The sequence below is a fragment of the Ptiloglossa arizonensis genome, chromosome 6 (assembly GCF_051014685.1).
Source record: "Ptiloglossa arizonensis isolate GNS036 chromosome 6, iyPtiAriz1_principal, whole genome shotgun sequence".
Taxonomy (NCBI): Eukaryota; Metazoa; Arthropoda; class Insecta; order Hymenoptera; family Colletidae; genus Ptiloglossa; species Ptiloglossa arizonensis.
Window position 1 is genome coordinate 24149861 of NC_135053.1, and position 25537 is coordinate 24175397.

Consider the following 25537-nt stretch of genomic DNA (forward strand, 5'->3'; position numbering starts at 1 on the left):
CCCGTTTCTCTTTCAGAATGAACTCGACGTTGCCGCAGCAGCCCCAGATGTCGGTAGCGGAACGCATAAACGAATTGGAGAAACAGCAACAGCAGCAAATGCGTTACACGTACTTGGACCCGGAGAAACGCCACCGAGTCTCCGACCCAACCTTGAAGGCCATACAGAAGAAAGCGCTTCTCTCGTTCTACGAGAGACACCACCAAGCCTCCTGGCGATCCGAGCCTCAGCTGGCCCAAGGATCCGCCCCCGCGCCTCAAAGTCCACCGCCGCAACCGCCCCCTCGGCCCAGACCGCCCTCGTCCAGACGCGCAAGTTCCGCGTCCGACTACGCGAGCGGCGCTTGGAGGGAGAACGGCAGCAGGAGTCAGAATCAGGGTAACGGCGATCTACCGAGTCCCAAGCATCAGCACAGCAACAGCTGCGGTAGCCTGTCCACGGATTTACTCGGACCGGTTATAGTCGGGCCCGCTATATCGATCGACGACTGGGTGCCCGAGAGGCCGCCCAAGAAACCCCATCTTAGAAACGTTTACAACGACCGTGTGCCCAGCCCGGATTTGCCTCCGCCCTCGCCACCGACCGTGACCGAGAACGAGGTTCACGACTGCGACGATCCACTGCCACCGCCGCCGCCCGAGCTCAGCGACGACTGCTTCGCGGACGCTCAACGCAAAACGAGCAACGCTCACCATCAACCCGAAGAGGCCAAGATCCGCGAGAGATCCTGCGACCGACACAAACTGGAGAGACACTCGACCAGAAGATCGAAACACGGCTCGAAGAGGGAACACGAGAAATCCTCCGGAAAGTCCTCGCCGAACTCGCCGACGAAACCGGTGCCCCAGGACCAGGACCAGCATCAATTCGTCCGAGCCGCCATAGCCCTGAAACACGTCGACTCCGAGATGGTGCTGGAGAACGGGGTCTCGGCCGGATTCGCCACTCACCGTCTGGTGGCTACCGGTCGATCCAGCCTGAGATACCCCTCCACTCAGAAACTGATGGTGAACGGCCGAGTCACCCCGGCGAGAAGAATATCCGAGGAACGACCGTTCCCCAGCAGACCACCCGCCCAGCTACCCGATCTCATATCGCAGCGATACAGCGACTCGGGAAATCAGAGGCCGGCCCCTCAGGTTCCGGTGGAGCCGCGAATCATACGACAGGAGTCCATGAGAGTGGACGGCTCGCGCCTCGACGTCTCCGGTTTGCTCAGAAACGATTCCGCTCAGAGGTTGGAGTCCTCCTCCGGTCAGAGACCACAGCCCCAAGTGCCCAAGAACGTCGACAAGAGCGCCTCGAACGGTCAGTCGAGCCAATCGGCCAGACCGAATTACTTGCCCGTGCCGGAGAACTCGAAGAGCGCCTCCAAGTATCTGGAAGGTGGTAATCACGGTTTCTCGATCGGTAGTCCGGTGAAGACCGGCTACGAGGCCAACTCGAAGATGTTCCCCTCGGAATCGAGTCCCCAGAAGTATCACGAGCCGCCCAAGTACGTGCCCAGCCATCATCAACGCCACGGGGACGCTTCGCAGAGGAATTATTACGCCCTACCGCCCAAGTACATCGACGCACCGAAGCAGAAGCCACAGCCTCAGTGTCCCACGGACAGATACGGTGGCTCCGGATCGCCCAGCTCGCCACCGCCGCCATTGGCGCCGCGACAAAACACTCCCGGCAGGAAATCGTTGCCGCCTCCGCCGCGACCCGCCCCTCCGCACGCCCTTCAGGGGTAAGTTCGACGTGTTTTGAATCGACCCGACCTTCCGCGGATCCTCTCTAAGCGTTAATTCTCGACGACGTTCGCGCCACGGAGGATTTTGCAACATTGCTGCGAGAGAGCGTCGTTTCCCTCGCGTGAAAAGGTGCCGCGGCGCGCCTGCGATTTTCGAGAAACTTTACGAGCGGTGTCGTTTCCGTAATGGCGCGGATCTCGTCGGCTCGTTCGCTCGACGATCGTCCACCGAGGATCGAAACGATCGTCGATCAGTTTTAGCCACGGAACGCACAAGATTCTGTAATTGCGACGCAATTGAACGGTGAACGACCGCTGCCTCTGCGGCGCGGTTCCAAGATCGTGCGTTAAACTCGCTGCGTTACGTCCCGTGGTACGTTCTTATCCAACGATCGATCGGTCGAATCGGTGGTAACCGTGGCTACGCGTTCCACGGTGCCGCTGTCGTCGGGACGCTTGTTAACGACCCTGGGAGATCGATAGATCGTTCGAGGAGACGACGCGATGCCGCCGAAAATGCTCGAGCGACGCTCTGGGAGAACTGTAAACATGTGTTGCGAACGAGCGATACTTTTCGCGAAGGCTCGCGCTCACGGAAGCCATTCACGACGTCGATCGTCGGTTATTATTTGTCTCGATGCTTGTCTAAATGATTTTTCTCGAGGGATTCGTGGTTCTCGGTTCCCGTGTTGCTCGCCGGAGGCCTGCGGAATCGACGCTTGTCGGAACTAACGTTAAACAAGAATCGCCGACAGATTACGCGGCGAGCTACGAAACCGAACCGCGACTCGGGACGTTTTTCGCGTTTCTTTCTCTTTCTTTTCTCTTCGTTTGTTCGTGTTTTTTTTTTCTTCTTTTCTTCCCTCGTTGCACTCGTTTAAATCCGCTAACTCGTAAATCCCCGGGGATCGGAATACCGATGCCGATAGTTCGGCGAACTCGGTTCACTCGGCGGGTCGTTAATTATTTTCTCGTTCGGTCGGTCGACCGAATCGCATGCATTACCATCGGATTATCATTGCAAATCTAACGGTGCCCATTACCGCCGCTGATTTACGAGCGTGTGACTTTCCCTGAATCGCGTCCGGCGAGAGTCTTAAATGACATCGTCGCCGGGATACACGCGCGCCGGCCACCATCGGAAACGTTTATGATCCGCGTTTAAATTAAATCCTCGTACCGTCGGTAAATTCCGCGTTAAACTCCCGAGCGTTCTTTTTTCCACCGTGATCTTCGCATTACCGGGGTCCCTCCGGCGGAGGGACTCTTTATCAAGATCGAAGAACTTCTGAATTATAACATCGAGATCGCGGCGGACGTAATCGAAATTTATACAAGAGAGGCTGCATTCCTGCGCGGAAGTTCGGCTGCGCGCGTTAACGAGAGAGACGTTTATACGGTGGCATAGATTCACGGGAAATTTATCGCGGGATGTAGTTCTCACAGATGCTACCGTTGCTTTTGGCGTTCCCTTTTCTTTTTTAAACGTTGTAATTACGCGCGAGCCGTATATCCGACGATATCTCCGTTAACATCTTTTTCGGAGACGCGTTCCGTAACGCGTTCCACGAGCACGGTTCCGATCTTATTTTTTTCGGGCCGTGCGCGAGCTATCGCACGGAGAATTCGGTTTACGCGCAGGTGTCAATTAGGGGTCCTGGAACACGCTCCGATCGATCCTCGACGATTCCTCGATAGATAGTCCCGCCCGGGACGAACAAACAACGCGCTTCGTACCCGAGAAAAGTTTCTTTCCCCTAAGAAAAGTGCTCGAAACGTTGATCGACGAGCGACTCGTCGATGCAACGTTCTCGAAGAACGAGAACTCGAGCAAGGACGATCAGCTGCGCGAAACGCCTCCTCCTTGGAAACGGAGGGTCCGAGGAACTCTGCACCGAAGACGGAGCTACTCCGTGACCCGACGCCTCCTTGTTCACCGATCCGTTGCTTTTCCGACGTTCCTCGACTCGGTTCGATCGGTCGAAAGGGGGCAGCGAGACAACGACCGCGCGAACGGAAATTAACGACGGATTAATAATAATTAGAGGCTCGCGGCCGAGGATTCAGCCGGATCGGTCCGTTGGCGCGTATACAGGATGTTAGGCTCGATCTCACGGGGCGATAAGTCTCTTTTCACCTTTCTTTTGTTTCGTTCTCGCTCTGATTGGGTGAGCAGTTTGCTTCTGTGACGGTCGAGCGGTGATACGAGTCCGCGGTCGAGGTTCCTCCGAGCCGAGACACGGTTCGCGGAGCAAACGCGTTCGGCCCGGTTCGACCTTCGACAGGAAGAGAAGACGAGGAGGGATCAACGTTTGCCGCCGATTTCCCTCCGTCCTCGTTGCTCCGCGCCTCGGTGCTCGTTCGGTGCATTCGAGGCCCGCGCGGAGGCTTTAACCTTTCGGGCGAACCGAGCCGCGAGGTAGAAATGTCAGAAAAAAGGTTACCGCGTGGCACCAGGGGCGTGTTAGCCCGTTCTACGGGCGCTCGATTACGTTCGCCGTGGCGCTGGCTGCTCCATCGTTGCCACACGATGGAACAACTCGAACGCGTGAGAATTTCGTCGATCGTTCCAAGGAACAACGGACTCGATGGGACGCGACGTCCGTTTATCGCGCGACGGTGTCCCGAAATTTTGTACGACCATACGGAACCTCCACCACGAATGCGTCGCACGCCCATCGAAAGTACACCCTTCGAGCGATTTTTCCACCGAGTCTCGTAAAAGTACGTCATCGCGAACAGAAACTGCAAACGATGTTCTCTCGCGTTGTTGCGCGCTCCGGTAACAACGATCGAGATCGAACAAAATTGGAATTTACAGTAGGTGGACGAACTCGATGGAAAATCGAGAATTTTCCAAAGAAACGTTGGAACGTCGAACGTTGGAAATGTAACTTTGAAAATGTTACGTTTCGAAATCGTGGAATCCGAAGGGGAGGATTTTTACGATCGCTCTTCCTCGAAGAGAGTTAGCAGAGACCGGAAACGATGCTCGAGAAATCGCGCGATTTACTTTTTTCCCGAGATAAGAATCCGCGTCGGATCGGAGATCCTATTCGATCCTGTAATCTAATCGCGGCAATTGCTCGCCGTGATTACTCCTCTTATATCTAGTCGAGTGCACAGGAATGTATTTTCGCTGGTAGTGTCTTTCCAGCTGCACGGGGCAATTAAAAGTCACGGCGGAAATTCAAGTAGCCGGGAGACCGAGCACACCGCCGTTAATCGACCCCCGCGTGGAAAAAAAAAAAATACGCCACGAATTTACGCGCGACCCTCCTCGCGAGAAATTACGCGACCACCCGTGGCTTTATCGGCGATTCTCGTTACACGGGTATTTGCGCTTTTCGTCGCGACGAGTTCGACGCGTTAATTGGCCCGTGAATTCCACCGCGAATCGTTACTCGCGAGCGGGCTAACGTCGCGCGCGATAAAAGAGAAAAACGAAACGTTTAAACGAAACGTACGAAACGGAGCTGGCCCTCGACTTACGACGGAGCTTCGTCGGGTAACTCTCGCCGTAACTCGAATTTCATGCAACACCACGCGTCGAACCTTTTCCGTTTATCGCGATTATTGTAGATTTTATCTCGGCGACGATCTATTGCAACGTGTTGCAACGTTTTTCTTATTTTTTTTCTTCTCTCTTTTTTAAAACGGTGAAGATCGTCGAGTGGTAATTTAAAATCTCTCGCGCCGCGTCAGCCGCATTTTTCACCGTCTTCGCGTCGCTCGATTAATCGGAGTTTGTTTTTCGAGCGTGTCGTTTGTCTTGTTCTTTTATCGCTCCGGTAAGTAGCGGCGCCGGTCGATGGTATCGTAATAACGACGATACGTGTTCTTATTTATTTTTCCGCGCGCGTAAAAGATGTAAACGTAAAAGATGTTCTCGAAATATTCGGCAAAACTTTACCGGCACGCTTCTCCGAAAGCGAAAAAGAAACGCGAGAATAGATTCGCGAATACTTTTCTTCCGAACGGGAACGTTTACCGTGTTACTCGCCACCCACGCGCAATGATCGAAGTAACACGCGTTTCTTGGAAAATTAGTCGCGTTGGTCCCCGTTCCCTTGGAAACGCGTCGTTAGATGTGGCACATGATCGACGTACACGTCCGACCTCGTTTCACCTCCGGAGACCGTTTTAATAAGCGAGCACGTACAGTTGGATCAAGATCAATTGGTCGCCAGAGGACGCCAACTCGCCGGATCGGGGACCTTACTTCGCTCCGTCTTCGTTAGCGCGGTACACGAAACGGGCGCATTCCGCGCGTCAAAATCTAAGAAAATAATTCTCCTAAGAGTCCGATACAACGCGCCTACTAGATATCAGACAACATTCGCTCTCGAATGAAATTCGGATTTAGCGAGCAGAATTTTCTTAACGTTTCTTAACCTTAAGTCTACTACATCCCGGGACAAGAAGTATATACATTTCGCGACCACCTCCTGGAAACACTCTACGAGCACTTTACCCATAACGTAATCACGTAGAAGAAGATTGGTTCGAGAAACGCACCCGGTGGGGATCGCTCCTAGGTGGCCTTGAGCGGCCAGTCGATCGAGTTTCGACTTCTCCGAACGAACAAGTGTCGTCACCGTGATCGCGTCGATCGAGCCGTGTCGTCCGATTTCCCCGTTTCCCGCCATTTCTTCCTTCCTTCCATTTCTCTGTTACACGACCGAGTAAAACTCGTTTCGCCGGTAACTGCGTCCGTACGTAGGCAAGACCGCGACCTCGACAGGGTAGCCAACGATTGCGTTGTCGAGTATCGCTCAACACCGGTTGTTCCTCGTCGTTCCTCGTCTCTCGACCAAGTCGGACGACACCGCGCAAGGGTACACCCGTAGAAGAAAAAGAGTCGCGGCTGTGTATCGTATTATCGCGCTACGAACGGCCATGTTTCTTCCGATTTGGTCGCAACGTTGCTGCGTGGGTTGTCCACGGGTCACGGATCGAAGTAATCGTCGTTGTCGCGTCTCGTACGCGGAATCGCTCGTTGCGAGTCGTCGATCGACGCGTGAAACGCGGATCACGGAAGACGCTGGATATTTCAAAACGGAGTAGCTATCGCGTTATCGCTCGAACGAATTGCTTTTGTTAACAGGTTTCGATCGTTCGTCGATCCGAAAGTTAATCGCAGATGTTCGGTGAACATCGCAACGCGGCTGTTATTCGAAGGCTTCGATTTTGTATCTCGAGGAAACGAACAGAGAGAGAGAGAGAGAGAGATAGTGTGTGTGTGTCGGTTGCGATCGATCATTCGTACTGGGAAAATTTATCGCTCGCTCGAACTTCTCTGCTCGTTTTACCGATCGTGACAGAACCGATAAACGATTTCGAATCTACAAGAATTTTACGCGCTATCCGAGAGGCGAGACTCGAGAGAAAAGAACGGTCCGTTCGCGGAAATGATAGATCGATCGTAAAATGCGCACACTTATCGAGCTTAGTTTTGTTCGATCGCCGATCGATCTCGCGCCGGAGGAAATACAAAAGCGAACGTTATTATCATTTTTCTAGAGAAGTAAGAAACACCGAGGCGCGCGATTAACGAAATTAATCTGAACTTTCGAATCGCGGAAACGATCTATCCTCGAGGGGTTTTCCTTCGTCCGAGAGCGTGTCCTTTACGAGCTCGATAATAATTCTTAATTGTCGGAACGTTTGCAACGATTATTCGCAACGAGTACGTACGCGTATATAAACGTGGCGCAACAGTGTGAAGCAACGGCGTACCGCATCTGCTAATTATCAACGGGCAATTAAAAGGAGAACGACGCCATAGCTATTCGTTTCAGCAGAAGTGCCCCCTCGTCGTCGGTTGGAAACTCGAGCGACGCACAGTGCGCTCCTTTGAGACAGCCTTCCACGGCGTGTAACGTCCTCCCTTCGTGCGTGGCCAGACTCGTTTGACGACTTGTTAAGGAACGGGGTCAATTACATACAATCCCGACTAATTCTAAGTGAGTTTAGGAGCGATAGTGGCGATACTCGTGGCGTACGCCTTCATTAGCCAGCCGATCGATGTACGACGAAAAGAAAGTGGTCGGTGTCGTTTCCGAACTTCGAAACGACCGCCAAAGTGAATCGTGCAACGGTGCAACATTGTCGCCAACGACGCGTTCACGGAGATAATATTCGAATCGAGTTTTCGGCCTCGTAATTAGCAACCGTCGATCGCAACCGTTGATAAACCGTGAGCAAAGAATCCGTTTTACATTAACGTATCGGCCGGCGATAAATTTTTCAAGCAAACAGCAACGCCTACCGCGAGATCACGGCTCGGTGTACACCCGATAACCAGTCATTGGACCCGATACGCGCTTAATTAATTGCTCATTATAATGTAGCGCTTATAACTTTCTCCCATAAGCCACTTTATAAATTATGCATACCGTGATTGAAACCCCACGAGAAATTGCGCAATAAGTTTCCCCTCCTGTCTCTCTCTCTCTCTCTCTCTCTCCCTCTCGTTCTCGTTGTGTTCCAAAGCTTTTACAATATCGTTACGCGCGTTAATTATTGGATACGGATAATTAAAAACTACGTATCGCTTTTAAGCAAAGAATCTTCCACGGCGGAACGTTTACTCTCGGAAGTGACTCGAAAAGAATTTCCAATTTCGCGCCGCGAAACGTTCGTTACTTTTTTTTTCCAAAGATGAAATCAATTTTCTTTCGGACGTTTCGAGCGAGAAAGGTTCGAGAAATCGAACGATATTTGTTATTGGAGGCGAGTAAAGTCCACGGAAGCCATATTTTTATGCGACAAGTACGGACTGTTGACAGGAGTGACATAACTGGTACCTTTTTATGTACGAACGGTATTGATTTAACGAGCGAATCGAAAGCGAACAGGGTGGAAGAAAAGAGTCGTGCGACGTAAGATGTAATTTCTCGGTTATATTTTTGAAACTTTCACGGCCCGGATGTACAGTTGTACTGCCCGAACCTTCCAAGTGCGAGTTATTTTTCTTAAAAATCTACTTCGACGTTCGAACAATAATTAATTACTCGATCGCGGTTCGAACGATTCGTTCGTAGCGAGATACTTCATCCTATCGAATTCTAATTCTAATCTCCATCCATCGAGTAACCGACGAATAGTTGTTTATCTTTTATTCGGACTCGTTACTCGAACCACTCGTTCGGATAAAAATCTTACCCATCCGATTAAAAGCGTAGATTGTAAAGAATCTGGAGCGGTGTTCGGAGAAAGTTTAATCAACGGCTCGGCAGACGATGCGTTAGAAGTATACGTACTCGTTACGCGGATCATCGATATCGTTCGACTAAATATCGTTCAACGTTGCTCGATTAGCTCGAATATTACCCAGAACCGAGCCGGTTGGAAACAAATTTGTTCCTACCGAAAGACCACCGCCTACGAATCGTGAAAAAGCGCGCTGCCTTTCTTGGAATCGATTATCGTCAAAATCAATATTTACGGAGTTAACGAACTGGTTCCAGTTACGTGGCTCTGTCACGAACGTAGACCCTGCCCGGTCCGCTCGACGGATTCTCTCTCCCGCTTCTCGACTTCGAGTTCGTTCCGGAGCGAAGTGTACCTACAACGATCGGTGACTTCCTCGATTCGCGCGGAAACGTCCGCGTCGCGATAGCGCGAGGACTCGCAAGAAAGAAGCGACAGGAGAACGACAACGACAACCACGAGGAAGACAATGGCCAGCGAGTCGAGACCGGTCGACACCGGACACGGGCTCACGGGACCGTCTCGAGGAACGGTATTTGCACAGCGACACTCTATCTTACGAGTAAATGGTTAAATTGCCCGACATTATTAACCGAGTAATTCACCGTTACCACGCGCGGTGGGGAAGTGTTCGACGAGAACGAAGGGTCCTATCCCGATGGTATCGCGTTCCATTTCGGCAGCAAAGACGATCCAAGAGCGAGCTTCCTTCAAACTGCTCCGAAGAATCTACGCTCTCGAAAGACGAGAGGACACTCCTGGTCAAAGTTCCTGGAAGTGGTGGATGTCGTTCGAAAACGACGAGAGAGCTACTTATCCCCCGTGTCTATTCCCCTGGTCGTAACGGAAGAAAGCAGAGGGTTCGGATCTGGCATGCGCAACAGTACTGAACGTTCTGGCACCGTCTACGTAACTATTCACCGAAAAAAACGTTCGATGTCTCGAGATCGACTTCGAGAGCGCCCGTATCGCTTTTCCTCCTGTTGCGTCAGCGTCGATCGCGGCTACCTCGCTGAAAAATGCCGCCCTCGCGTCCGCTCGCACCTGCACAAACACATGTGTCCACCTACGCTGTTCTGTCGACGACGTTCTCGCGCACCATCGTTCGTTGACGGTTTCATTCCGACGAGCAGCCCAGTTTCGCTCGCGTTTAATTGGCTCCTGTTAACATCGATTCGCCCGTGTCGGCGATCGACGTGTGTGCCCCGTATCGATGTTTTGCTTTCCTGGACGCTTTCACCTCGCGCGATTTTTACACCACTCCGGTCCCTAGAATCCTCCAGTCCCGTGGAACGGTTTTACGATCGCCGAGATACGCGAGCTTTTCGCGGACACCTTTCGCGGGGATCGACTTGGCTCGGGATCAAGTCTCGTTTCCACGCGCTCGAGATCGTAACGGGAGGTATTCTCGTCGGGCACGTGTTTCGCCCCGGAACGACTATTAAAATCGTCTTTTCCGGACGAATATACTTACACGTGCGCACACTCTCTCGTTCGCGTAACTATATATATACCAATGGTAACTTTTCCAACTGGTTCTCGATGGATCCGCGTGGACTGGTTTTTCGTAGAAAGAGTGCACGTGAAATTTACAAGGAAATCGAAAAAATATCGCGTCGATAAAAAGTCAAACTTTTCGACCTGCTTCTCCGTGAATCTTTGATTAATATCGTGCAAAAGGAGGCACGTGAAATTGTGGAATAATGGAAATGTTGAACGTTTATTTGAATAGTAGAAGATAATACAGTTGTGCAGCGGGGTATGGCGATGAACGACCCTCTCCCCCGTGTCTTGACTCCTCAAGGGCTGCATCGGTCCAAGTCGTATTCCAACAAAAATTTATTAGGAAACGGACTCGCGTTCATACTCCGACTAGATCGTTTCCTCGCGTCTACGCGAACGCTGCGAGAAGTTATTTAAAGAGCGTTATGCTGGATACATACGCACATGGAAATTAAAATACCTACGTGTACCGATAAAAAAATAAACTCTCCTACTTGCTCCTGTGTGGATGTCCGCCAAGTAATCTTTCGCGAAAGGGAGTACGCGAAATTGATATAGAAACGGAATTATGTATTCCGATTGGATCGTTTCCTCGCGTTTACGTAAACGCTGTAAGCGGTTATTTAAGGAGCACTGTGCTAGAAAAGTGAAAGATCGAGACTCCGTTAAAGTCGACCATAGCGCAATTTCTTTTCGCAAACGGTAAAGTAACATCAACGATCGAAGTTCCTTTTGGTTTCTATCGGTTTATTCGTCGAAAAATCGTTCGAACGAGTATCGAAAGAAATTTTCTCTTCTTCGCGCAATTCCACGAAAAGAATTCCTTCTTTTCGAAGGAAACGAACACGACGATGCCCTCTCGGGCGTGCTTCCGGGGTACGAGAAGTAGGAGGATCGTTGGGCGAGCACGTGCGGACGTTACGCGCGAAACCACGCGCGTTAAAGCCTCTCGGGGGTCGTAAAGATTCAACAGGGTGGCGCTCGAGCGCGTTCGCAGTTAATCTCGCGAGTCTCGCGAGCGGACAGGCGAGAACCGATCCCGTGACGAACGACCGGCATAAACAACCGCTTCGACCGCGACGGACTCTCCGCCGAGTCGTTTCGCGACCTCGTGCGACACGGCCGCGGAAATCGTCGACGGCCGTTCGCCGGAAAATTGCCAGAGGGTCAGTGACACTCTACGCGGTAACCGCGACTCCTTGCACCTGCAGGTAGACCCGACGTCGAACCGCAGATAGCGAGTCGAGTGGTTCCTCGTCCGCTCGGACGCTCGTCCAACCCGCGCGAGCTGGAGCGCGCATGGGCCCGGCGACCGCGACGCCGATATAAATAGGACGCGTGGATCTGCGCGTTGCCAGCGCTCGCATTCCCGGGAATAATGTTTAATCCGAGAATAGCGGGAAACGCGGAGAGTTTCGGCGGGAAATGACCAGCTACGGTTCGCGAGAGACCTACGATGCGAGATCCCCGAGACTATTTCACGAAAATTCTCAACACTTTGGAAAAGATTTGCGAGAACGTTGAAAAGCTCATTTTTGCGGTTGTAGAAGTACTCGGTCGACGGAGAACGTCATCTTGACAATTTTTGGGTAGCTTGGGATTGGCTTCGGTATCGTAATTTATTCGGGTTTAACGGCCGAGATGGACGTTGGAGGAGGTTTCTTCAATTTAGGTGCTCGGGACGCGACGTTGTCCCAGGTGGTCAGAATTTGGCGAAAACCTTTCGCATTTGTGATTTACGAAGGTCTCGTTGACGACTCTTGGGAAAGTTAGTCCAGGTGTTGATGAATTGATTTTTAGGAACGTGGGTTCGTTCGGTTGGTCGACTCGATGATTCGTAGGTATTTCGAGATGCTCGTTGAACGGTGAGCAAATCGTTCAGGCGAACAATTTTTACTCGAAGGTGACCTCTCTATTCTTAGGTATTTTTCATTGAACCTCTGTTTCGTATAATCGGCATTAGAAACCGAATGAAACGCGTTGTTGCGTCGTCGAACGTATCGTTCGATCCAAGGGAACGGATCGTGGTTGAACCTGGTAACGGATGTTCCTCGCTAATGAAATTTATACGCGGCAAAGGTCGTTTCTTATTTTCTCGAAAACTGAACGATAGTTTCCTGTCTATGATGTATAGTCCAGACCTTCGAGCACTGATTTCTCCGTGAATTTTATTACGGGTTTAGTTTCCGCCGCCGATACCGTAGAATTTATGCAAAGAGTAGGAACGGAATTCAAAAACCTTTCAGCGCCGAGAATCTGGCAAACGGATGGCCGCGAATAGAGACATCTGGCGAACAATTATTCTTCGCATCTGGACTTTAGCGTCCCAGGTTACTTTCTTCCGTGGTGCTAGCTCCGGGCTGTATCGTTCAGTCGTCTCGATAACGAATATTCCCGAAACGAATGTATCGTTCCAAATGAACCGTTCTAAGGAAGGATTCGAAACTCGTGACTCGTTTCACGATTAGGATTCCTACGTCCTAAATTCGACGACATTAAATCGAACGTAAAAATTCTTTTTTAGAATGTCCCGGTCGTTATCGGCGCATTTCACATCGAACGTCGAATTTGAAAATTACCACGTCACGAGCTATCGGAATTTATACGAACGTTGCGTTCGATTAGCTCGGCTGCGACGCGCGTACGAGATAAGAAGAAGCGAATTTAACGACAGTGCGTTCGTAAAATTTTTCTAAATTCTTATTCGACGAGTAAATTAGAAATTAATTTTTTATTCGCCGTTCGAGACATTTATCCGGATAAGAACTACGCCTTCATCCGGTCCCTGTGCGCGGAAAGCTGTAAGGTAGTCGAGACATCGTCGCCGGTGAGCTCACGCGCCGGATCCATAAAGATCGACGCAAATCTCGATCCAATCGACAGCGTGGAACGACAAGCGCGATTGTAACCGTCGTCGGCGCGGAATTACACGAGCGGTGTATTTATTAAATCGCGGCGACAAATGAAAGGAGGCGCGCGAGATTAATGGACAAAGAGAAGAAGCCCGCGAACCGCGGTTTGTTTTTCATTCACGGAGGCGGCTTGTCCGATACGAGTTCGAATCCGTGTTAAAATCGAGCCGGCGAGACCGATCCAGGGTCGCGGTGGCGACCGGAATAGCGTTCGCGTTATACACGACAGTTATATCGGAAGCATCACGGTTGTCTAGAATAGCGAATGACATCACCGTGAACGAGTCGATGGTTTACCTACGCGAGATGTTCGCTCGTTCGACGATTCCGTTGCTGAATATTTTGTAAACTTCGCGCGGATCGAGAAGAATCTTTTCGACGACGAGACGCCCGTACAGAGGTCGATTCGAGCGCGTAGGTAACTCGGTCGCGAATCGATCGCGGAGAAAGTGTTTCGTTCGCGAGTTTCGTCGCGACGTGCATCGAAGGTCGTTGTTTTTTTTTTTTTTCTTTTTTCTTTTTTCTTTTTTCGAGCGCGATCCGAAACGCGTTATCCGCGCGGAGAAAGTCTTTTCGCGGTTTGTTTTTCGCTCGTGGATAGAGGTACGTCTGTTCAAAGCCGGTAGCCGCCTACGACGCCGTGGATTCGTTTCTTCGGTTTTGCGTTTCGTCGTCGCGACGCGGCGGCGTGGGTGCCTATTAGCGGTAACTTTCCCCGCGGCGACGCCGCCTCCGACTATTACGATAAGAAAAATATCTGGGAAGAGGTACCATTGCCCTCGTTTTCGCAATCTGTCATTCCGCTCGCAAGAACGAGAGCGAAGTATAAACGCACTTTCTACCCGACGTTTTTCCAGCTGCCCGCGGAAGTGCATTGATAACCGCCTCGTTGATAATTCCGGACGCCGGGCTCGGCGTCGCAGTAAATCCTGCGGTCGACGAACAACCGCGTTCTTTGTACCGGTACCGTTTCATTATTATCGTAATTATTCTACCGAGACCGCGCAATTAAAACTCGCCACCTCGAATTATTCTTGGTCACGATACGACGTCGCTTTTCCGATACGGCGTAATTACGTACGAGACGTTGCCTTCGAGGACGGAGATACATTTCCACGCGATTAGCGGATGCAGAAATTAGAAGACCACCTGGACAAATATTCGAGTACTTGTCGAGGTACGCGGAACGTTTCGTCGAAACCGAACGCGCCGAAAACAACGAGAACGAGTTCGCTCGCTTCGTATCGCGCACAGTTCCTCGTAAACAAAGTTTATTCTTTTTTTTTTAAATAGCTGCAAAAGATGCTAGACCTTTTTTTCGAAACAACTTCGAAAAGGCTGGTCACTGATTAAAAATTCATCGAACGTTCGCCGTGACGAGCGCGACGTTCGGTCGGCATCCTGGTAGTCGAAATCGAAAATACCGCGAATCGTTTTGCAACGATTTTCCTCCGGGGGGCGACGAAAAGCTCGCGTTTCGCGTCTGTACCGCGACATTAAATACAGTAGCGACTATTTATACCGGGGGCGCTTTGCGCGACATTTAAGCATTGAATGTCAGCGTAATAGCAGGCGTCCCTTGGCCAACGACGTCTCTCTTCGGTTAGCTGGAACATCGCGGCGCGGCGTCGGGCCGGGACGGGCCGGACCGGGGCGAATCGTAACTCCCCGAGCCGCGTCTGCTCGTCGGTCCCCGTGACGAAGGTGAAAAGTACGCGAGAACTCGGTTTTGGAAAGTTGCCCGCTCGGCCGATTCGAAACGGTCCGCGTTGCGTGCTTCTCTTCCGTCTCGTATTCGTCGAATCACGGGCCCGTGGCGCCAGAATAGAAGTCCGTCCAGACGCGCGACCGGACTCTTATCCCCGAAATACACCGAGGGTGAGACGACGGTGGGGGGAGATTCGTTTGTACGTCGCTCGGAATCGTATCTCATCGTTTTCGGTCCCGTATCGTTCGAGAGAGCGCACGATAAAAAGTAACGGTGCACCGAGTACATGCGCCTCGCCTGTATTACTCATCGCGGCGTGTATGCACCTTTTGCCCAAGAGCGACCATAAAAATCAGGTGAAACCGGCCCCGCTTGTCTCGTTTCTGTGCCTCCATTTTTTTTTCTTTCTTTCTTTTTCTTTTTTTATTCCTCTCCCGTTTCGTCCACCCGTCGTCCGTCGGATCTCGCGATCTTATCGAGCGGAGCGTTCCGTCCCCGTGATTTCCATTCGTCATCGAGAGATACGTATCCGTTGGTATCCGCTCGAACGTCTGTCATCCGTCCTGTTTACGCGACTCTCCCGAATATACGGACGTCGTTCGAGCACGACCGTGCATCTCGGATATTGGTCAAATTCGTCGCTCGTATCCCCTACCGCTGTAGAAAAAAAAACGTAAGCCGTGTTCCGAGCGGGGACTTGGATACCTTTTCTATCCGTGTCTCGCGCCATCGATGACTCTTACTCCCTGTTTTCAAACATTGTACGAGAGATCCCGGTACTTCGAGAAACCTTTCGCAAGGAATCGATCGAACGACGATTTTCGATCGATCCCGGTCCGAGGGAGAGGGACGGAGGTGAAACCGTAAGAAAGGCGCGAGGGACGAAAAGAGGGGTCTTGCCGAGTATTCAGGCGCGTTGTGCGTCAAACTCACTTACCTACGACAATCGCCGCGGGCTGTGCCGGTTTTCTGTCTTGGGACGAGCGGGTCCGGTCGATCCTGCGCGAGCAGACCTGTTATTACACGGGAATGCGAAAAAGGAGGACCGGACCTTCGCAGATCGAGGAAACTGTTAAAAATGTACGGCCGTAGCTGAACACGCCTGACCGCCCTTCGCCTCTAATAAACGTGGCTAACGTACCGAGGCAGAGTAGACGTGCCGCGTATATAGAAAAGATTCCGCGCGTCGGGACGCGGACACGGGGACGCGACGTCGATGGAAACTTTACGACCAAAGGATACTCCGAGCTTGAATTTCCGAGGAACGGGTTATAAGCTCGGTGGACAACGCGGGAACTCGCGCGGCGTACCGAATGGTAGATCGTTCTAAATTTTCGAAACGCTCGAGCGACATCGAACGGTGCGTCGTTTTCGAAAAAGCAAAGTTCCAAAGATCGACGCGCACCGACCTTGGTAACGCTCGAAATTATAACCCCTCGCGATGTATTCGCGTTCGCTCGGACCGGACGGATCGATATTCGGCGACTATTTTTAACGTCGGAGCTGCTTCGCGATTTACAAGAGCGAACGAATCCTTGCATCGTTCCGCGCGTAACCGAGCGAGCAACCGAGCGATCTCCGCGAAACGAAACCAAACGGGAAACATCTATGCAGGAATGCCGGATCGATTTGGAGAAAGCCGAGTCAAAACGCCGCCGCTATTACGGCTCTCGTTTTAATAACGATCCGCGCTCGCGTGGAAAAATAAGGAAGAAATCTTCTCGTTTCTCGCATCTTCGCGGAACCACCACCGACCGAGAAGCTAACCGCATTCGGCGCCGCGAATGGTGGACGATCCAACCGCGTTTACCATAACCCGCGTCGCTGAAACCTCGATCGCGCGCTTCGATCCTACCCTAACTCAACTCTCCCCCCCTCTGTCGACGCTCATAATCTTGTATCGAGCGAAACGCATTGTTGCCGATCGAAGATTACGGGACACGCGTATAAATCGCGACGCGGGCGCATCGATACCGTGCCGCCGCCGCCGCCGCCGCCGCCGCCGCCGCCGCCGCCGCCGCGTTCGGACCCGGGGTCCGCGGAGATTTAATCGCGCACCGAATGAATACTTCGGCCATGTTTATTACGCGAAAAGGATAATCACGTAGTCGACGCGGATCGTCGCGAGCGACGTTTACAAGCGTCCTCGCGGGCCACCGGGGCCACCGAGGGCACCACGGACCCCGACCATCGTCCTTTTCAGCTATAAACTCTCGCTTCGTAACTTCGGCAGTTGTAACATATAAATTACAGCAGTCGCGGCTACGGGGCTTGCCCACCGCGGTCGTAACTTACGAGGATCGTCGTCGTCGTCGTCGTCGTCGTCGTCGTCGTCGTCGTCGTCGTCGTCGTCCTCGTCGTCCGCTTAGGAAACGAGCCGCGACTGCAGATGTTGCAACCCCGTGAATCCCCAGCCCCGTAAGCCGTGTAATAATCTTCGAACCGACCGACCGACCATTTAGAAATTAATTCGCAAAGTGTTGCAGCGCGACGCAAAGTAGTTCTCGCGGTCGTTCGTCAAGTAGGTGGCAAATTATTACGCCGGTGGGCATTTTCGACGTTCATTTCGTTCGACTTCCGTGGCGACGAATACCGCGTGCACGAGGTTTCTTCGGTGCTTCGTTTCTCGAAACGATACCAAGGCCGCGCAGGACGCCGCTAATATACGAGGTATGCGGTGAAAAATAAAAAGTAAACTACGAAATTATTCGGTACGAGCGTGTTATTATTTATAACGAACGGTTCGATCTCGATTACGGATCTTCGGTGTAAAAGATTACATATCTAAAAGAGAAATTGTAGCTACCGGTAGAAAAAAAATTTAATCAAGTACACGTTTACATTCGTATCGCGCGTCGAAACGAGAAACATAATTTTACGCGCAAGTGTACAGATATGAGAGTAGAATTTTTTTTTAAAAACGATACTATTTTTCTCTACGGATTCCAGTCGATCGACGAAAAAGTTGTCGAATTGCGATACTTGCGAAAACAAACGCAAAAGATGCGCAAACATCGTACAGTCTGCAAGAGACAAATTTTACCGTGAAACCGAGTGTTACGTTTTCTCGTAAACGCGGTAAACGTTGTACGCGCGAATGTTTCCATCGCTGTCGATCCTATTCCCGCAACGTTCTCAATGTCATAACGGTTCGGGTAACGATGCCTTCCGATTAGATTTTCAACAGCCAACACGTGCGTGTCTGGTCTGGCTTCCCAGCGGCTTTGGAACCTTCGCTTCTTTCTTTGTCCGTTAACGCGATACGACCTCGATTAAATTCACTGTACCGGCGATAAGCAGTTGTTCGCGAAGGACATTGTTAAACGGTCCAAGTTCTCCGCGCAATCTTCTTCCTTTAATAGCGAGGCAGTGATCGCGCGTCGAATCCGTGTTTACAATTACTTGGAACAGTCGCCAGGGATACGCGCGACCGCGCTCGAAAGCTGTAATATTTCGTCGATAAACATCGACCCGTTGTACTTTGTCTCGACTCGTAGATACCGTCGTCAACGGTGTTTCCGTATCTCGGCTACCCGAAACTTAGAAAACGACACCGGTACACGGAACACGGTGTTATTTACGATGGACCGAGGCTCGAACTAGCTCGTACCCCGTGCCTCGAATACGCACACGGCGTTCAACGCGTTGAATTCCACGGCCTCGTTGAAGTTTCCTTCCGCTCTGCAACGAGGTAGCACCCGACAAGATAGACGCCCGTGTACTCGAAACGGCAGACACGAAACGAAAGGCGATCCAGAAAAGACCGAATCACATATCTCGGGGTTTATTAGCCGCTCTCTAGACATCAAATTAAACCGGTTCCCCGGGCAAATACATCTCGTGCCGTTTCCACCGTAGCACGGTAGTGCCAGGTATACCTGTCAACAGCATTAATGTGATTCAGGGGTGCGAGTCCGAGCGAGTCCCCGCACTATTTACATGCGTACAGTTTGCCGGTTCAGATCACAGGGGAAGATAACGAGACACGTTGACCTGTCGCCACGTACGTCCCTCGATCGGGCCTCTCGTCGCCGTTCGGGCGTCCTCGGCCCGGCTCGGCGATCTCCGTCCTCGTCGCGCAGCGCTCCGCCTCTCTAGCTCCCTCTCGCTCGCTCGTCCGTCCCCACTCCCGTCGCGGCGTCGACGATCCGCGACCCGTGCTCTCCAGTCATTCCGTTGACAGCGTTCGCGGAGCGTGTATCGCGTCGATCTCTCCGTGAAAGTCGATGACAGCTGTCAACAGTCGTCGTTCGTTGCACGTTCGTGGTCGTTTTGTTCGTACGCGGGAAAAGTGTCGAGTATTCGCGAAAACGATTTTTCGTCTCCGTTTCTGTGAACGGGATATAGGAACGAGTGAGGGAAAGGGACGTTGACAAATGTGTGATTCGTTGCGCGGTGCCGGGACACGCGAAGCGAAAACACGAGTGGTACCATCGGGGAGATACGATGACCTGAGGTGTTTCTCCGCGGTGGAATGACGGAACGGCTGATGGACAGATGTTGAATCTGAGCATTTACAACATCCTGGGCAGTATCAGCACGATGGTCTTCGGAAGTAATAAATTTCGGATACGAAGGTACTACGATTTGAATAACGTTTTGGGATAGTGGATCGAGGCCTTTTTCGTTCTAATTCTCGGCACCGTTACGTAGAAACGCGCGGTCGACGGGAGTCGGCCATTAACGATTTATTCCACTCGGGATTTGGCGCTCGTAAAATTTCTTCGACGAAGAAAGAACTCGTATATTTCGCTCGACGCTCCCGATACGGGACACTGAATTTAACCTTAGCGCGCGCATCTGCCGGTAAACAAGGGACGGATGTTCCTCGATTCTACCGGGTGTTCCGCAATTCGTGCCACTACCGAAAAGGGACGCGGCAATTCCTCGTGCAAAATATAACCTAAAACCTCGAAACACCGTTCCGTTACTGCGTTTCGTAAAAGGCCTACTCGCCGATGTATCGAGTACACCCGAATTTCGACCAGTTTTCGTTCGATTTGTGTACACGGGTACACGGCTAAGGTTACGATACGTCCGTTCTCGTAGTACGTTTATTCGTAGTACTTTGTATCAACGTACATTGACCCAGAAGCTTTTGAAACCGTCTTCGTCGTAGCAACGTACAACATTGTCGTTGATTCGTTTCGCGTTCCGATCTTTTCGGAACTCACCTCGAGCGATTCTTTTACCCGAAGCCTCGTTCTTTTCTTTTAGCTCGTTTTCGGCGTAAACTACTTTCTCGTTGCGAGTCCACGAATAAAAACCGAAAACAAAGGTCGGAAGTTGACCTTAATACGTAGCGTTCCTTCCATTGACTACCTTAGCCTTCCTAGTTTTTACATCTACGACGCAATATACGTGGTACCGCGCGGGCCGAGAATTCGCGCGATCGAAATTCAAGTCAGGTGCGCGCGTACTCGACGAATCTTCGAGACGATGAGTGTTCCATTCCAAGTCGGTCGATTCGCTTCGAAAACGAAACACCCTGTACCCCGTTCCGGTGTAAACGCAAAGTATCCGGAGTAGCTCGCCCTCGACCGATACGATTTTCCTCGTCGGGTTATCGACCTATCGTCGGGGCTAATCGATAATGCCGAGTTACCGCGGTCGATCGCCGCGCGGTGGCAATCTAAAATTTTACACTCCATTTCCGCGGCGCGCGCAGGTTTCGAAAACAGCGGTCATCGGTTTTGCGCAACCCCTCCGGGTGGTGCGCGCTCCTGGCTCACGGACGAAAGAAACGAAATTCGACCGACACGGTTAGACGATCGCGGAAAAGAGTGTAACGCAAGGTGCACGTAGGAAGCGGGTTTCGGTTCATTGAAGCGCAATTGACGGGTATCGAGTGGCCCGTTGCTTCCTCTTTCATTATCTAGGAAAGCATATCGCGGTCGAAGAATGTCGAAACGGGCATCGCGCGTAGAACGATCCTGAAAGATACGCGACAGGCGTCCACCGGCCGCGCGTATTATCGCAACGTCCATTTTCACCTGTTAGATAATAAAACGAGAGAAAAGAAAACACACTCTTCTCGTTTGAAGGTTTTATCGTTGCATTTGCGTGTATGCATACGTATATATATATATATTGTACGATAAGTAGAAAGTTTATCGGCGAGCTTCACGACTGACAGTGACGAATAAACGCGCGGCGATGTTGTATAGTTTTCTTGTCGCAGCCGATACGCATCGAGCGCGCGCAAAATCATCGGGACGTGTTCTCGACGGTGGTGTAAACGCTCGATGACGGAAATTCGCGAGTTCGGCCGACGCCCGATCGAGTTACATTCTGGTTTTCTAAAGACGAGTCGAGCTTGGGAGAAACTGCGGGGCCGAGACGATTTCTTTGCCCGGAGAGCGTTCCGCGACGAAAGTCATCGGAAAGATATTCGATGTTTCGCTCGTTGTGCGCCATATGGTACGTCGAAGAGCAACAAACGCGAACGTACACGCGCCCAACTTTACGCGAAACGATGAATTCGATTTTATCGAGCGTATCTGTTCGCGGCGCGGTCTCGTTCGTGGAAACGCCCAGGGAGGGAACGCGACGTAGTCGCCTATTTCTCGAGCGTGTCCGGAGGAAAAGTAAGACGTTGATCGTCTCTTTTTATCCGGTCGGACGTCGAAAACAGCTTTTTCTTCTCGACAGTGCCCATCACCGTGTTGGACATGCGAAATTGCTCGGTGCGGTGCGGCGCGGTACGGGCTCTCGAATTCTACGTTGCTCGTCGACGACAATCCGCTCGGTCGAAAAACACGCGATCCCGGACGGACGTTTTCAGTTCTCTCGGTGACTTTCCGCGTGTGCCCGTTTTAATTAACCCATCCATCGGACGGACGTGCACACTCGATACGGTTCGTAGGCAGGTATAGGTCGGCCAGTTTGAGGGGAATCGGCTTACGGTAGGCCTAAGAAGTAACCGAGCGAGCGAAGCCTGGGAACTTATCCGTTCGATACGGCCGCAAGAAACAGAAAGAACGGCCGAAGCGAACGGTGTCTATCGTTCGCCGACTCTCCGTTCCCCATCGTGCTCTATTTGTCTTGGCTCGTGATCCTCGCAGCGTCGTCGCAAGGACGCTTTATTTATCGAAACGACCGACGAGATTCATCGTCGAGTTATCGACGGTTCGCGCTCGAATCGCGAGATACATCCTCGTTCGTATTCGATAACGTAGCCACCGAGATTCGCTGCTTGTTCCATCTCCGTTCCTTTCTCCGTATCGAGCGCTCTTTCTCCCAATCTTTCGACCACCGTGTACACGAGCGGGGTACACCCGTGCTCCGGCTTAGGTTATTTAACCGTAGGATCGAACGGATATTTAACCGGATAATTTAACGTTTACACGTTACGACGCGACAGCCGTATTTATTTCCGCTTCTCGCCGCCGGCAAACGGCGTTGCCCGCGTATTCCCGCGTTGCAGTCCGTTTGAACGGGTAATTCGAACGCGGTTATCCTTACCTCTGTCTTTTTATCTCGTGTACGAATTCGTTGTTCCGCGCGGCAATTAAGAGCGTTTTATCGAACGTTTCCATTTCGTCGTATCCGCGCGTGGAGTATGCGCGCGAACGAACGAACGAACGAGCGAGCGAGCGAGCGAGCTAGCGCGCGCGGGAGGCTGAGAGATACGACAGAAAAGGTGAAATGCCAATGTTGTATCGCTTCGTTCAAATTGCAACATCGTTTGTAAAACTTGTCTCTTTCTCGCCGTGGCGCGCACGGTTGTTTCTCCTTTCTGGAAGCGAAACGCGCAACCGCGGCATGCAAATTGCGAACAAACCAGCCGCTAATAAACAATTACCGGCCCTGGAAACACGAAGATCTTCTTATTCGTACGATTTTTACGCGAGTAACTCGTACGCCATGGAATTCACCGAAGAATAGCAACCGCGTCGAGATTAAGTGTATAACTTCCTTCGCGAAACGTGAGCACGAGAGGTAAATCGAACGCAGAAAAGTAATAAAATTTTATACGGACGTTTTTCTTTTCGAGTTACGACCGTGAAATACCATCGGTAACTGTTTTACGCGTGCAACGTACCGACGTTAATTGAAAATATTTGCAAATAGCCAACACGATTCGATGGAAGATTTATCGAAATACCGCTCGCAATTTCCCAAAGACGCAAAGACGGATCGAACGAACGTTTTGCGCGAGCGTAACTCCATTATTGCAGCGCGCTCGATTCGATCTCGACTTGTGCTCACGTTTCGTGGCACACCCAGTACATCTCGATTTATCGTCGACTAATTCAAACCGCGCTACCACCGAGCGTTATAAATCGCTAAAATCGATCGTCCAACGGGCATATTAGAACACATTTTATTTCGCGTCTTTATCGCGCACAGTTTGTAACGCTGCGGTTATAAACGAAACGTTCGTTTACCGCGAGAAACGAAATACAAGAAGACAAAGTATGCAAAGGAGGCGAGGTGCAGTCGGATCGCTGTTTCCAAACCTAACCTCGATACAGGCGACTGCTAACAGAAACTCGAACGCGATATCTGCCAGTGTTCTTCGTATTTTAAGGATTTTGAAATAGAGAGAGAATCGTGCAATACGACGAAGCTTGCATTCAGGCTCGGTTTAAATACACGGAGAAAGTTTCGTCGAACGTCCCGTTCGAAAGAAAACAATCGGGTAGCAAGGATCGAGACGCTTGGACCGCGTCGAAGGGGGCAACATTTTATTCGAACGAATAATAACGTACAAACGCGGTTCAATTTTTCTTCGAACAACAAATATTGACGAGAAGTAATTTATTCTCGACTCGTGGCTCGAAACTTTTACACGAAGGAAAATCGATTCCAGTTTTTCCCGATGGTTCCAGGATCGTCTCTTGGACGAGAGACGAAAACGAGCCCTGCGGAAAGTCTTCTTTTCTCACGTTCCACTTGCGGGATCGGGACACGCAAAAATTCGTACAGAACCAGCCGTGCCCTTTCGAATCGAAGTATTTCCACTCGTGTATCTCTCAATCGGCGCTCAATCGTGTCTACGAGAGTTGAATTCTCGTCGTCCGAGCGACGTCGGTATCAACGATCGGCTTCCTCGTTGGCTCGAGCCGGCAACATTATCGACGCTCAATTACCGTGTCCCGAGCCTCTAATTGCGCCCACCTTGCCCGGCTTTAATACGTATCCAACCTCCCGATCTGGTTTCGCTCGATCGAAGTCACCGACGCGGTCGATCGGCCCAATTAATAACAATTAGACGCGGCCGGATGGAGTCTCGGTATCTCTCTTGGGAGCGTCTCGGACGCGGCAGCCAGCTTTTCCGGTCCTCTCCTTGCGACACGAACCGTTGTGTCGGACATAATGGACCGTTGTTCTCTCACGAACGATTCAGCTTTACGACACCGGGACGTGCACCGGCTCCGCGTGCTCGAATCGACGGTGTTTCGGTCTCTTTGCTTTACGAATCGCATCCTCGAGCGGACGAGTCTCGCGGAAACGTTCGCGTTCGTCGACGCGTCGACGATCGAAAACGATCGAGCGCTCGTCGAAAGACAAATTTCAACGAAATTTCCACGCCCTCGCGCTAAAAGACGTACAATAATAATGATATTCGACGAAAGTCGTACGTAGCGGTCGCTGCAACAGTTTTGGAAAACTTCCAAGTTTAAATTTACGTCGAGTCGAACGAATCGCCGAGTCGGAGGGACGCGAAACATCGCGATATCTTTCGCGACGTTAATTCTTTCGGAAGGTCGGTCCGCTCGGCGAACACCCACGAGCGTTCTGGGAACACGCTCGACGAACGCGGCGCGCGCGGCTTCCGGATTTCCACACACGGTGCGTGCCGAGCGTCCAGACCTCGACACCGAAAGGATTAAACGATAAACCCTGCCTCTCGACTGGTTCTCCGTAGAACAACACCCATCGTTCTCCGGCTTTCGGTCAGAACACTTGGAGCCTTCTTACGAGGTGAAACGTTCTGACAATTTAATAGCGCGGCCAATTAAATCGAACGTTCTTCCTGGAAAATAAATCCACCGTGGTACGTACACCGGGGCTCTCGCGCGAAAGTCAAGGACCGCTGGCTAGAACCGTTCGAGAAGATGGCCACGGGTAGAACGTTTTTCGAGGATCGCGTCGTCGGAGAGACGAATTCTAAATGGAAAGTTCAAAGATTTTCCTTATCTTCGCTCGTGGAAAATCGTTCCTCGTTTCGTCGAACGGATCAAATTCGTCTAAGACGGAGTCGTTGACGTCTCGAGAGCGAGCGCGGCCATTCGCGCAACGGTGGTCCGCTATCTTTCCAACGGAATCGGCGACGAGGACGAGAACGGAGATTTCCCTTCGAAGTGAATCAAATCAGATACGACGCGTCGTTAGCATCGCAAACAATGCGTGCGACGACGCGGCCACACGCATCCGTTCCAGACGCGAGGCTGGAGCCCGAACGTAACGAGCCGTCGCTCGTTTTCTGTCGAGATCGCCGCGCCGCCTCATTAC

The 25537-nt window shown here is 51.5% G+C and overlaps 1 protein-coding gene across 1 annotated transcript in view; it reads left to right on the forward strand.

The window, feature by feature from the left end:
- Shrm (shroom) overlaps nt 1–25537 on the forward strand; it is a 156034-nt gene that overhangs the window by 93676 nt on the left and 36821 nt on the right. The window contains exon 7 of the mRNA XM_076313542.1: nt 17–1735. Within this exon, the coding sequence (XP_076169657.1) occupies nt 17–1735 (1719 nt within the window). The remainder of the gene's footprint in view (nt 1–16; nt 1736–25537) is intronic.